Source organism: Mobula hypostoma, chromosome 12, assembly GCF_963921235.1.
Source record: "Mobula hypostoma chromosome 12, sMobHyp1.1, whole genome shotgun sequence".
Taxonomy (NCBI): Eukaryota; Metazoa; Chordata; class Chondrichthyes; order Myliobatiformes; family Myliobatidae; genus Mobula; species Mobula hypostoma.
Window position 1 is genome coordinate 19,540,851 of NC_086108.1, and position 14,742 is coordinate 19,555,592.

The 14,742-nt window shown below is 44.5% G+C and overlaps 1 protein-coding gene across 1 annotated transcript in view; it reads right to left on the minus strand.

Annotated features, from left to right (window-relative positions):
- Nucleotides 1-14,091, minus strand: part of imp3 (IMP U3 small nucleolar ribonucleoprotein 3) — a 222,851-nt gene extending 208,760 nt beyond the window's left edge. Inside the window, exon 1 of the mRNA XM_063064874.1 lies at nucleotides 13,906-14,091. Within this exon, the coding sequence (XP_062920944.1) occupies nucleotides 13,906-14,042 (137 nt within the window). The 5' untranslated portion in view covers nucleotides 14,043-14,091. The remainder of the gene's footprint in view (nucleotides 1-13,905) is intronic.
- Nucleotides 14,092-14,742: the final 651 nt, after the last annotated feature.

Sequence of the window (14,742 nt, forward strand, 5' to 3'; positions counted from 1 at the left end):
ACCGAACTCAGTATTGGGAAAACGTTGGAGTCAATTATTAAGTACGAGGTACTGGAGGGCAAATGTTTATAAATAGGCTGTAGTCAGCAAGGTTTTCTCAAGGGAAAATCTTGCCTGATAAATCTGTTGAAGAAATGACAAGCAGGATAGACAAAGGAGAACCAACTGATGTCCTGTACTTGGATTTTTAAGAAGGCTTTTGACATGGTGCCACATATGAGGCTGTTTAACAAACTATGAGCCCATGGTATTACAGGACAGATTCCAGCATGGACAGAGAAATGGCTGATTGGCAGGAGGCAGAGTGGGAATAAAGGAAGCTCTTTCTGGTAGGCTGCCGGTGCATGGGGGTCTGTGTTAGGGCCAATTCTTTTTACATTATATATCAATGATTTGGATAATTGATGGCTTTGTTGCAAAGTTTGCAGACAACATGAACATAGGTGGAGGGACAGGTAATTTTAAGTAGAGAGTCTACAAAAGGACTTAGATTAGAAGAATGGGCAAAGAAATGGCAGAAGAAATGAAAGGGTTGACTATTTTCAAAATGGAGACAAAATACAAAAAACAGAGGCATAAAGGAACTTGGGAGTCCTTGTGCAGGATTTCCGAAAGGTTAATTTACAGGTTGAGTTTGTGGTGAGGAAGACATATGCAATGTTAGCATTCATTCCAAGAGGACAAGACTATAAAAGCAAGGATGTAATGTTGAGACTTCATAAAGCACTGGTGAGGCCTCACTTAAGAGAATTGTGAGCAGTTTTGGGCCCCTTATCTTAAAAATGATGTGTTGAAACTAGAAAGGGTTCAAAGGAGACTCGCAAAAATGATTCCAGAATTGAATGGCTTGTCACATGAAGAGTGTTTAATGGCTCTGGGACTGCATTCACAAGAATTCAGAAGAAACCTCTCAAGGCCTTTCGCCATTCGATAGAGTGGATGTGGAATTCTTTGCCACAGGCAGCTGTGGAGGCCACGTTTTTATGTATATTTACATTATTATTTTATTTATTTGAGATTCAGCACAGAGTAGGAATCCCCCAGTGTAATCTGAGCCTCATCACAGGACAATTTACAATGACCAATCAGCCTACCACCCAGCAAGTCTTTGGACTGTGGGAGGAAACCAGAATACCCAGAGGAAACCCGTGTGGTTAGGGGAGAACATACAAACTCCTTACAGGCTACAGCGGGAATTGAACCCAGGTTACCTGAACTGCAAAGCATTGTCCTAACTGGGCCGCCTCCAAAGGCAGAGGCAAATAAATTTTTGATTGCTCAGGCCATGAAGAGATACGGGAAGAAAGGAAGAGATTGAGCAGAGAGGAAATCTGGATCAGTATCAGAATAAGGTTTATTATAGAAACATAGAAAACCTACAGCACAAAGCTGTGCTGAACATGTCCCAACCTTAGAACTACCTAGGCTTTACCCATAGCCCTCTATTCTTCTAAGCACCACATAGCCATCCAGGAGTCTCCTAAAAGACCCTATCGTTGCCGCCAGCAGCCCATTCCATGCACTCACCACTCTCTGCGTAAAAAACTTACCCTGACACCTCCTCTGTACCTACTTCCAAGCACCTTAAAATTATGCCCTCTCATCCTAGCCATTTCAGCCCTGGGGAAAAGCCTCTGACTATCCACACGATCAATGCCTCATTATCTTGAACACCTCCATCATGTCACCTCTCTTCCTCCATCACTCCAAGAAGAAAAAACCGAGTTCTCTCAACCCATTCTCATAAGGCATGCTCCCCAATCCAGGCAACATCCTCGTAAATCTCCTCTGCACCCTTTCTATGGTTTCCACATCCTTCCTGCAGTAAGGGAACCAGAATTGAACACAGTACTCCACGTGGGGTCTGACCAGGGTCCTATATAACTGCAACATTACCTCTCGGCTCTTAAACTCAATCACACGATTGATGAAGGCCAATGAACCATATGCTTTCTTAAACACAGAGTCAACCTGCGTAGCAGCCTTAAGTGTCCTGTGGACTCGGACCCCAAGATCCCTCTGATCCTCCACACTGCTATGAGTCTTATCATTAATGCTATATTTTGCCATCATTTTTGACCTACCAAAATGAACTACCTCACACTTATCTGGGTTGAACTCCATCTGCCACTTCTCAGCCCAGTTTTGCACCTCTGACAGCCCTCCACACTATCCACAACACCCCAACCTTTGTGTCATCAGCAAACTTACTAACCCATCCCTCCACTTCCTCATCCAGGTCATTTATAAAAATCACAAAGAGAAGGGGTCCCAGAACAGAGCCCTGAGGCACACCACTGGTCACCGGCGTCCATGCAAAATATGACCCGTCTACAACCACTCATTGTCTTCTGTGGGCAAGCCAGTTCTGGATCTACAAAGCAATGTCCCCTTGGATCCCATGCCTCCTTATTTTCTCAATAAGCCTTGCATGGGGTACCTTATCAAATGTCTTGCTAAAATCCATATACACTGCATCTATGGCTCTACCTTCATGAATGTGTTTAGTCACATCCTCAAAAAATTCAATCAGGCTTGTAAGACACGACCTGCCTTTGACAAAGCCATGCTGACTAATCCTAATCATATTATGCCTCTCCAAATATTCATAAATCCTGCCTCTCAGGATCTTCTCCATCAACTTACCAACCACTGAAGTAAGACTCACTGGCCTATAATTTCCTGGGCTACCCCTACTCCCTTTCTTGAATAAGGGAACAACATCCGCAACCCTCCAATCCTCCAGAACCACTCCCGTCTTCACTGATGATGCAAAGATCATTGCCAGAGGCTCAGCGATCTCCTCCCTCGCTTCCCACAGTAGCCTGGGGTACATCCCGTCTGGTCCCGGTGACTTATCCAACTTGATGCTTTCCACATCCTCTTCCTTAATATCTACATTCTCAAGCTTTTCAGTCCACGGCAAGTCATCCCTATAATCGCCAAGGTCCTTTTCCATAGTGAATACTGAAGCAAAGTATTCATTAAGTCCTATTCTCTCACGTCTTATTCTCTTGCTCTTCACATACTGTAGAAAGTCTTGGGATTTTCCTTAATCCTGTCCGCCAAGGCCTTCTCATGGCCCCTTCTGGCTCTCCTAATTTCATTCTTAAGCTCCTTCCTGCTGGCCTTATAATCTTCTAGATTTCTATCATTACCTAGCTTTTTTTAACCTTTCGTAAGCTCTTTTCTTCTTGACTAGATTTTTACAACAGCCTTTGTACACCACAGATCGTGTACCCTACCATCCTTTATGTCTCATTGGAACGTACCTACTCAGAACCCCACACAAATATCCCCTGAACGTTTGCCACATTTCTTCTGTACGTTTCCCTGAGAACATCTGTTCCCAATTTATGCTTCCAAGTTCCTGCCTGATAGCCTTATATATCCCCTTACTCCAATTAAACGTTTCCCTAACTTGTATGCTCCTATCCCTCTCCAATGCTATGGTGAGGGAGATAGAATTGTGATCACTATCTCCAAAATGCTCTCCCACTGAGACCTGACACCTGACCAGGTTCATTTCCCCATACCAGATCAAGTGCAGCCTCTCCTCTTGTAGGCTTATCTACATATTGTGTCCAGAAAGGTTCCTGAACACACCCAATAAACTCTACCCAGTAGATGTAGTGTATATGGATTTCAGCAAGGCATTTGATGGTACCCCATGCAAGGCTTATTGAGAAAGTAAGGAGGCATGGCTTTGTGGATCCAGAACTGGCTTGCCCACAGAAGGCAAAGAGTGGTTGTAGACGGGTCATATTCTGCATGGAGGGCAGTCACCAGTGGAGTGCCTCAGGGATCGGTTCTGGGACCCTTACTCTTCATGATTTTTATAATTGACCTGGATGAGGAAGTGGAGGGATGGGTTAGTAAGTTTGCTGATGACACAAAGGTTGGAGGTGTTGTGGATAGTGTGGAGGGCTGTCGGAGGTTACAGCGGGACATAGATAGGATGCAAAACTGGGCTGAGATGTGGCAGATGAAGTTCAACCCAGATAATTGTGAGATGGTTCATTTTAGTAGGTCAAATATGATGGCAGAATATAGTATTAATGGTAAGACTCTTGGCAGTGTGGAGGATCAGAGGGATCTTGGGGTCTGAGTCCATAGGACGCTCAAAGCAGCTGCGCGGATTGACTCTGTGGTTAAGAAGGCGTACTGTGTATTGGCCTTCATCAATCGTGGAATTGAATTTAGGAGCCAAGAGGTAATGTTGCAGCTATATAGGACCCTAGTCAGACCCCACTTGGAGTACTGTGCTCAGTTCTGATCGCCTCACTACAGGAAGGACGTGGAAGCCATAGAAAGTGTGCAGAGGAGATTTACAAGGATGTTGCCTGGATTGGGGAGCATGCCTTATGAGAATGGAGGGAGGAGAAGATGGCAGCGCGCGCAGCTGTTCCGAATGAATATCGTATGTGTTAACTAGGAGGCCGTGCACAATCTGGATTTGATGGAGACAGCCGTGAGAAGCACGGAGGAACACCTGGAGTAACTTCTGAAATGCCCGCTTCACTGCCACTGCTACTGTGCGATCGAGAATCTCCAGAGGGGAAGGACCCAAATCCTTGGTTTTGCCTATTGCCGGGGTTGAAGCGCTCAGCAGAGATGGTGCTCGGTGTCGGACAGCTAGTCGGAGGCTCAGAGTTTTCAAACAGACTCGGAGTCAGACTGTGGTCGGATGCTTCCAGCATGCTGCATCGGGAAGTTTGCGGCGCTGGAGGTTCACCATCTGCATGAAATGATGGGACTTCTGAGAGACTTTGAGACTTTCACTGTGCCCATGGCCTGCTCTTATCAAATTACGGTATTGCTTTGCACTGTTGTAACTATATGTTATAATTATGTGGTTTTTGTTAGTTTTTAAAGTCGGTTTGTCATGTGTTTCTGTGATATCATTCTGGAAAAACATTGTATCATTTCTTAATGTATGCATTACTAAATGACAATAAAAGAGGACTGCGTGTCCTCATAATCTAAAAGTTTGAATTAACTTGGCCTTTTCTCCTTGGAGTAGCGGAGGATGAGAGGTGACCTGATAGAGGTGTACAAGATGATGAGAGGCATTGATTGTGTGGATAGTCAGAGGCTTTATCCCAGGGCTGAAATGGTTGCCACAAGAGGACACAGGTTTAAAGTACTGGGGAGTAGGTACAGAGGAGATGTTTGTTTTTTTTTTAAACACGCAGAGAGTGGTGAATGTGTGGAATGGGCTGCCGGCAACGGTGGTGGAGGCAGATACGATAGAGTCTTTTAAGACAGTGGTCCCCAACCACCAGGCCGTGAAGAAACGATATGATTTGACGATATGAGTCAGCTGCACCTTTCCTCATTCTCTGTCACGCACTATTGAACTTGAACATAGGGTTGCCAACTGTCCCGTATTAGCCGGGACATCACGTATATTGGGCTAAATTGGATTGTCCCATACGGGACCGCCCTTGTCCCGTATTTCCCCCGCTAAGGTAGAGTGTTCCTATGAAACGGTTCATAAGCCGAAATGGCGTAAAGTGAAGCAGCAATTACCATTAATTTATATGGGAAAAATTCTTGAGCATTCCCAGACCCAAAAAATAACCTACCAAATCAAACCAAATAATACATAAAACCTATAATACTAACATATAATAAAAGCAGGAATGATATGATAAATACACAGCCTACATAACGTAGAAATAATGTATGTACAGTGTAGTTTCACTTAACAGAATCGGGAAGATTAAGCCAAAACCAATTTGTAGGAAAAAGATCGGCACGTACACACATGCGCACACAGGTGCCCGCGCAAGGCTTCATGGTCATGGTAGTCTTTCCCAGGGTAAACACAAATGTCCCTTATTTGGGAGTGAGAAAGTTGGCAACCCTTCTTGAACACTCCCCCTGCCCCCATTTTTTTTTTAAACCGGTCTGCAGTGCAAAAACGGTTGGGGACCCCTGTTTTAAGAGACTTTTGGATAGGTACATGGAGCTTAGGAAAATAGAGGGCTGTAGGTAAGCCTATTAATTTCTAAGGTAGGGACATGTTTGGCACAATTTTGTGGGCCGAAGGGCCTGTATTGTGCTGTAGGTTTTCTGTGTGTCTATGTAAACCCCTCACTCTAGGGAGATGCCAATCAATATTTGGGAAATTAAAACCTCCCACCACAACAACCCTGTTATTACTCCTTTCCAGAATCTGTCTCCCTGTCTGCTCCTCAAAGTCCCTGTTACTATTGGATGGTCTATATAAAAAAAAACACGTAGTTATTGACCCCTTCCTGTTCTTAACCTCCACCCACAGAGACTCAGTGGACAACCCCTCCATGACTTCCTCCTTTTCTGCAGCCGTGACACTATCTCTCATCAACAGTGCCATGCCCCACCTCTTTTGCCTCCCTCCCTATCCTTTCTGAAACATTTAAAGCCTGGCACTTGAAGTAACCATTCCTGCCCCTGCACCATCCAAGTCTCTGTAATGGCCACAACATCATAGCTCCAAGTGCTGATCCACACTCCAAGCTCATCCGCTTTATTCATAATACTCCTCGCATTAAAATAGACACAACTCAAACCATCGGTCTGAGCACGTCCCTTCTCTATCACCTGCCTATCCTCCCTTTCGCACTGTCTCCAAGCTTTCTCTATTTGTGAGCCAACCTCCCTTTCCTCCGTCACTTCAGTTCGGTTCCCACCCCCCAGCAATTCTAGTCTAAACTCTCCACAGTAGCCTTAGCAAACCTCCCCACCAGGATATTGGTCCCCCGCGGATTCAAGTGCAACCCGTCTTTTTTGTACAGGTCACACCTACCCCAAAAGAGGTTCCAATGATCCAGAAATCTGAATCCCTGCTCCAATCCCTCAGCCACACATTTATCCTCCACCTCATTCTGTCCTCTGCTCACCATCATGTGGCACAGGCAGTATTCCCAAGATTACTACCTTTGAGATCCTGACATGTCACCGACATAGGTTTTAAAATTTAACTTAGCAGCAGCAGTTCAATGCAATACATAATCTAGAATAATAATAAATCAATTACAGTATACATATTGAATAGATGAAAAATCATGCAAAAATAGAAATATATATTTTAAAAAAGAGGTAGTGTTCAGGATTTCGAATTGGATGGCAGAGGGGAAGAAGCTGTTACTGTTCCTAAGCAGACTCAATGAGCCAAATGGCCTAATTCTGCTCCTATATCTTATGGTCTAAAACTAGCTGCCTCTCCGCCTATCAAAGTATTGTCTGCAAATTTCGCAAAAAAGCCTTCAATTCTGTCATCCACATCATTGACATAGAACGTAAAAATAACTTCTACCATTCTACAAATCAAAGCTGATCTTTTAACTCAAAACCAATGCTAGTAAATGAGATTTGTGCAAATAGCACTCAATTGCGCAACTCTCCCTCACTTAAATCCAAATCATGCGCTAGTCTCGACACCATCATAATGGTGTCGAGGTCCTCATCGACGTTGACAATGGACGAACATAACTCAATTGTTGCCATGTGCACAATGGGGCAAAGTTTGTTTCTGTACAGCATGACTATGACTACTTTTCCACACTAACCCTATACTTGATTTGCTTTATTTAGAAATCTATTGTTTTGTCTTGAATATACATCAAGACTGAGGCACCACAGTATTCAGTCAGAGAATTTCAAAACCACTACCCAGAGGGTGTAGAAATTCCTCCTTCTGTCAACACACACAAAATGCAGGAGGAACTCAGCAAGTTAGGCAGCACCTATGGAGGGAAATAAACAGAAGAGATTTTGGATGGAGACCCTCTTTTCTGTATCTTCTTTTGAGAACATGATGCCTGATTGCAGCACAGCTCACCAATTAGAACAGCTCCGCATCCTCTGTGTGGAGCCTTATAAAAATTTTGCACATTTCATCAAGACCTTTCATTCTTCTAGACTTCATGGAATAGAGGAACAATCTGTTTCAGCTTCCCTCATAAGAAAATAAACTCCATTCCAGGAATCAATTCAGTTAACCTTCATTGCACACCCACAAATAACCCAGTGGCCTTGAGCCTTTGATGGTGCTGTACTGATGATTTCTAGAATCACATTAATAACCAAATGTATATATTGAAAAATATGAAGATGCTATGAAGTTTACCACAGCACCTGGTAAGTTTACAAGGAGGAAACACGGAAACACAGCTCATGCAACAAACCAACCCAGATTTCTGATCCATGGTATGCCAGATCCTAAACCTGGCTCCAGTTATGCATGCAGACTGCAGCCTGGACTCCAGTTCTGGATGGTGGCTTACAGTCCGGACAAGCGTGCCAGACAACAACAAAGCTGGATTTCCAGAGTATCAGGTGCCGGATTATTGGCATTTGACATTAGTGGAAAGACATGAGACTGAACAGCCTTGACTCAATATCAACAGCTCATTTCCCTCCACTGATGCTGCTCGACCCACTGAGTTACTCCAGCAGACACACAAGAGATTCTGCAGATGCTGGAAATCTTGAGGAATCCACACAAAGTGTTAGAGGAACTCAGCAAGTCAGGCAACATTTAAGGAGGGGAATAAACAGTCAGCATTTCAGGCCAAGACCATTCATCAGAACTGGAAAGGAAGGGGGCAGAAGCCAAAATAAGGTGGGGGTTTGGGGAAGAGTCCCACCAAGCTGGCAGATGATAGGGGGAAGGGTGTGGGTGGAGAAAGGAGGAATAAAAGGGAACGATATGAAAAGCTGAATGGTGATTACATGAAAGAGGTAAAGTGCTGAAGGAGGAGGACGGTGTACCATGGAATAAAGGGAACTGGGGGAGGTGATGGGCAAGTCATGATAGGGGAGAGGAATAGTTGGGGGAGCTACCAGAATGAAACAAAAAAAAAGTGGAGGTGAGAAAAACTAGAAGTTAGAGAAAAAAAGATGTTCATGCCATCAAGTCGAGCACTACCAGACAGAATATGAGGTGTTTAGCCTCACTGCCCTCAAACTTACTTGATTCGTCTCTGACACCCCTCTCTCCTTTCTTAATCTCTCTGTCTCCATCTCCAAAACCAGATTACACTGGACAACAAAGACGTTGCTTCCTGAATACTTTTGGGTTTATCTTATGGTTTTTAGGCTACAGATCACAAAAACCGCCATGAAGTTTTTCTATCACACACAATTTTTTAAAAAATCACCTGTATTTGTTATTTCAATTCATAATTCACATCACAATAACTAATCCCAAGATTAAAGGTGGTGTTTTTGTTGGTCCACAAATCAAACAGGTCATCAATGACAGGCAATTTGAAGAACTTCCAGTGGGACCAGAGAAAATTGCATGGAAGGGATTCAAGGACGTTGTTGAAAATTTTACTTTAAAATTACTATTTATTGAGATACAACGTGGAGCAGGCTCTTCCAGCCCTTTGAGGCACACCATCCAGCAATCCCCCGATTTAATCATGGGACAACTTACAAGGGCCAGTTAACCTACCAACCAGTAGGTCTTTGGATTATCAGGGGAAATTAGACCAGCCAGAGGAAACCCACGCGGTCACAAGGAGAATGTACAGACAGCAGTGGGAAATGAACCCAGGTCGCCCGTACTGCAAAGCATTGTGTTAACAATTGCACTACCATGCTACCCCAAAATTTTCTTGGCAACTACATGACACCAAACTACATGCAGCTGGTCGACAGCATGTTTCAAGCATACAAAACCATGAAGTGCAACATGTCAATAAAGATTCATTTTCTACATTCCTATTTTGACTTCTTCCCTAAAAATCTTGGCGCTGTCAGTGATGAGCATGGTGAAAGGTTTCACCAGGACATTGCGATCATGGAGAAACAGTATCAGGGCAACCGAAATCCATCAACGTTGGCTGACTATTGTTGGACACTTACGAGAGAGGCCTCAGACACTGAGTACAAACAGAAATCAACGAAATATTTTTAGCTTAGCTGAACTATTGCAAAGTGTCAGCACATTGTGCAATAACAATGATAAGTATCCTAACACAAACAAGAGAAAGCCTGCAGATGCTGCACATCCAAGCAACACACACAAAATGCTGGAAGAACTTGGCAGACTAGGCAGCATCCATAGAAGGGTACAGTTGACATTTCAGCCTAAAACGTCGACTGTACTCTTCTCCACAGATGCTGCCTGGCCTGGTGAGCTCCTCCAGCATTGTGTGAGTGCTGATAGGTATCCTATCCTCACCTACCTCGGTATCCAACACATCACTCTCCGTAACCCCTGTGATCTCCAATGAGATCTCACCATCAGGTACACTTTCTGCAGTGTCTCTCCCTTCTTCACTCATCGCTCTCCACAGATCTCCCTGCTGGAAATTATCACTCCAAGCAGGACAAGTGGAATACCTCTGCCTACACCTCACCACCATTCGTGACCCTAAACAGGGGAGGCAGCACTTCACCCGAGAGCCTTTTCAGGTAATTTATAGCATCCATTGAAGCCCTCTCTACACAAGACACGAACACAGACTGAGGAACCACTTCACTGAGCAGCTTCACTGTCTGCCACAATAGTCAGGGTCTCCAAGTGACCACCCATTTCAATCTGAATTGCCATTCCCACAGTGCCACGTCAGCTTATGGCCTCCTCTACTGCCGTGATGAGGCAAAGCACAGGTTGGAGGAGCAACACATCATATTCTATCCAGGTAGACTCAAATCTAAAGGCATGAATATAAACTGCTCTAACTTCAGATAACATTTAGAGTTCAAAATAATTTTATTATCAAAGTATATATATGTCACAATATACAAACCTGAGATTCATTTTCTTATGGACAATTACAGTAAATACAAGAAACACAAGAGAGCCAGTGAAAGACTGCACCCAACAAGATAAGCAAACACCAATGTGCAAAACAACTCCACAAATATAACAAGGGAAAATTATAGTAATAATAAATAAGTAAACACTAAATATCCAGAACATGAGATGAAGAGTCTTTGGAAGTGAGTCCAGTCAGTGAGAACATTTCAGTGATGGATTATAGACAATAGACAAAAGGTGCAGGAGTAGGCCATTCAAGCCAGCACCACCATTCACTGTGATCATGGCTGATCATCCATTATCAGTATCCAGTTCCTGGAACCTTTGATTCCACTATCTTTAAGAGCTCTATCCATCTCTTTTCTGAAAGCATCCAGAGACTTGGCCTCCACAGTCTTCTGGGGCAGAGCATTCCATATATCCACCACTCTCTGGGTGAAAAAGTTTTTCCTCAACTCCGTTCTAAATGGCCTACCCCTTATTCTTAAACTGTGGCCTCTGGTTCTGGACTTACCCATCAGCAGGAACATGCTTCCTGCCTGCCGCGTGTCCAATCCCTTAATAATCTTACATGTTTCAATAAGACCCCCTCTCAGCCTCTAAATTCCAGAGTATACAAGCCCAGTCACTCCAATCTTTCGACCTATGTCAGTCCCGCCATCCCGGAAATTAACCTTGTGAACCTACGCTGCACTCCCTCAATAGCAAGAATGTCCTTCCTCAAATTTGGAGACCAAAACTGCACACAGTACTCCAGATGGGGTCTCACCAGGGCCCTGTACAGCTGCAGAAGGACCTCTTTGCTCTTATACTCAATTCCCCTTGTTATGAGGGCCAGCATGCCATTAGCTTTCTTCACTGCCTGCTGTACCTGCATGCTTGCTTTCAGTGACTGATGTACAAGAAAACCTAGATCTCTTTGCACTTCCCCTTTTCCTAACTTGACTCCATTTAGATAATAATCTGCCTTCCCGTTCTTACCACCAAAGTGGATAACCTCACATTTATCCACATTAAACTGCATCTGCCATGCATCTGCCCACTCACCCAACCTGTCCAAGTCACCCTGCATTCTCATAACATCCTCCTCACATTTCACACTGCCACCCAGCTTTGTGTCATCGGCAAATTTGCTAATGTTACTTTTAATTCCCTCATCTAAATCGTTAATATATATTGTAAACAGCTGCGGTCCCAGCACTGAAACCTGCGGTACCCCACTGATCACCGCCTGCCATTCCAAAAGGGACCCATTAATCACTACTCTTTGTTTTCTGTCAGCCAGCCAATTTTTAATCCATGTTAGTACCCTGCCCCCAATACCATGTGCCCTAATTTTGCCCACTAATCTCCTATGTGGGACTTTATCAAAGGCTTTCTGAAAGTCCAGGTACACTACATCCACTGGCTCTTGCCCATTGGACATCCTTGTCCATTTTCATAGTTACATCCTCAAAAAATTCCAGAAGATTAGTCAAGCAAGATTTCCCCTTCGTAAATCCATGCTGACTCGGACCAATCCTGTTACTGCTATCCAGATGTGTCATAATTTCATCTTTTATAATGGACTCCAGCATCTTTCCCACCACCGACGTCAGGTTAACTGGTCTATAATTCCTTGTTTTCTCTCTTCCTCCCTTCTTGAAGAGAGGGTCAACATTAGCCACCCTCCAATCCACAGGAACTGATCCTGAATCTATAGAACATTGGAAAATGATTACCAATGCGTCCAAGATTTCTAAAGCCACCTCCTTAAGTGTCCTGGGATGCAGACCATCAGGTCCCGGGGACTTATCAGCCTTCAGACCCAACAGCTTATCCAACACCATTTCCTGCCTAATATAAATTTCCTTCAATTCATCCATTACCCTAGGTCCTTTGGCCACTGTTACATCTGGGAGACTGTTTGTGTCTTCCCTAGTGAAGACAGATCCAAAGTACCTGTTCAACTCAGGACTGTTCAATTGTGTGATATGATCCCCTGGTTCAAGAGCCTGATGGTTGAGGGGTAATAACTGTTCTTGAACCTGGTGCTGAGAGTCCTGAGGCCACTTTACAACCTTGTTGATGGCAAAAGCAAGACCTGGGTGTTGGGGGGGTCCCTGGTGAGGGATGCTGCTCTCCTGCAACAGCATTCCATGTAGATCTGCTCCATGATGAGGAAGGCTTTACCTGTGATGGACTGGGCCACATCCACTAGTTTTTCACACAAGGCCAAGATGCAACCAGTCAATGTGTTCGCCACCAAACATCTAGAGGTTTGTCAAAATCTTAGATGACATACCAAATCTTCACAAACTTATAAGTAGAGGTGCTGCCCCCTAAACCCCTATTTCCTCCCCACCCCACCTGTTTTCCCTTATTCTGGTGACCCCCCCACCCCTTCTCTTCTCCTCCCCTCATGATCTGCCTTTCACCTCTCTCTGGTTTTCCACTTCCTCTTTTTTATTCTATAGTCCACTGTCATCTACTATCTTATGACTTCTTCAGGCCTTCACCTCTTCCACCTATCACCTTCCAACTTCGCAGAATACTCCTTTTCATCCCCCCTCACCTACTCTCCCATGCCACCCACCAGCTTGCACTCCTCCCCTTCCCCCACCTCCTTATTGTCCCCTTCCTTCCCAGTCCTGTTGAAAGGTCTCAGTCTGAAACGTTGACTGTTTATTTCCCTTCGTAGTTGTTGCCTGAATGCTCAGGTTGTGTGTGTATAAACGAAGTTACTGAAGCATTTTTAATCCAGATTCCAGTATCTGCAATTTCCTATGTCTGCAATAGATGTTAGAATATAAAGGAAAACAGAACAAACTAACGTTTTAATTAAGGATATCCAACCAAGCCAGGAGACCAGACCGAGGAACAATATTCATGTGGTCCCATCAGGGCCCCGTATAATCGGAAAAACAACTCCATACTGAAAACCCCTTTCAGCTTATCAGGGAGGTGAAGGGTAGTTTGAAGTGGAATGTGGGCTGGGGGGGTGGGGGCTGGGGGCTGGGGGGTGGGGGGGGGAGAGGAGACCGCCCCTCCCCCACGAAAACAGAACCTGCATTTAGAACCTCCACCGTCCCACGATGGCAGCGCCCAGCCTCCAGACCCGCCATGCCGCAGCCGGCCCTCCCTCCCAGAGACCACGGACTCACATGGTGTAGTCCTCCCTCCGCTGGATGCGATATTGCCGGAGCACCTTCAGCTCTTTCAGATTCCCGTCCACCTCCCAGGAGATGAAGTCCACCTTCTTCAGCAGCTTCTGCTCGTGGAACTTCAACTTGCGCACCATGATTGCGGTCCTTAGCACCTCACCCGGAACGGCCTCCGCACTGCCTGTTCAAACCTTAACCAGAACGGATAGGGCGGTTTCTAAGGTTGTCCGCGCTGTGCCTGATTCCATAGGGGAAATAAATGAGAATCAAATTCAGGTTCATTATCACCGGCATGTGTAGTGAAATGTGTTAACAATTTTGCAGCAGTTCAGTGCAATATATGATAATATAGAAAGAAAGTAAATAAATAACAGTAAGTAAGCATATATGTATATTGAATCGATTAAAATAGTCCAAAAAAAATATTTTAGAGGTGAGGTAGTGTTCATAGTTTCAATATCCATTTAGGAATTGTATGGCAGAGGGGAAGAAGCTGTTCCTGAATCACAGAGTGTGTGCCTTCAGACTTCTGTACCTCCTTCCTGGCGGCAGCAATGAGAAGAGGGCATGATGGGGGTCCTTAATAATGGACGTCGCCTTCCTGAGGCACCACTGCATGACAATGTCTTGGATACTGTGCTTTGTGGTGAATTAAATGCAACACAAGCCGCGTGGTGCCTCTCATTCGTCAAAACTAAAACAGTTAAGTGAATGTTTTTATAAAACAGACAAAACTAGCTTTAAGAATCGAAAATCAAAGGAAACTGCTGTGACGAATGCATTGGAGCTGCTTTCTGCATATATGCAGAGCTCATTATTGTATCAATTTCGACACTA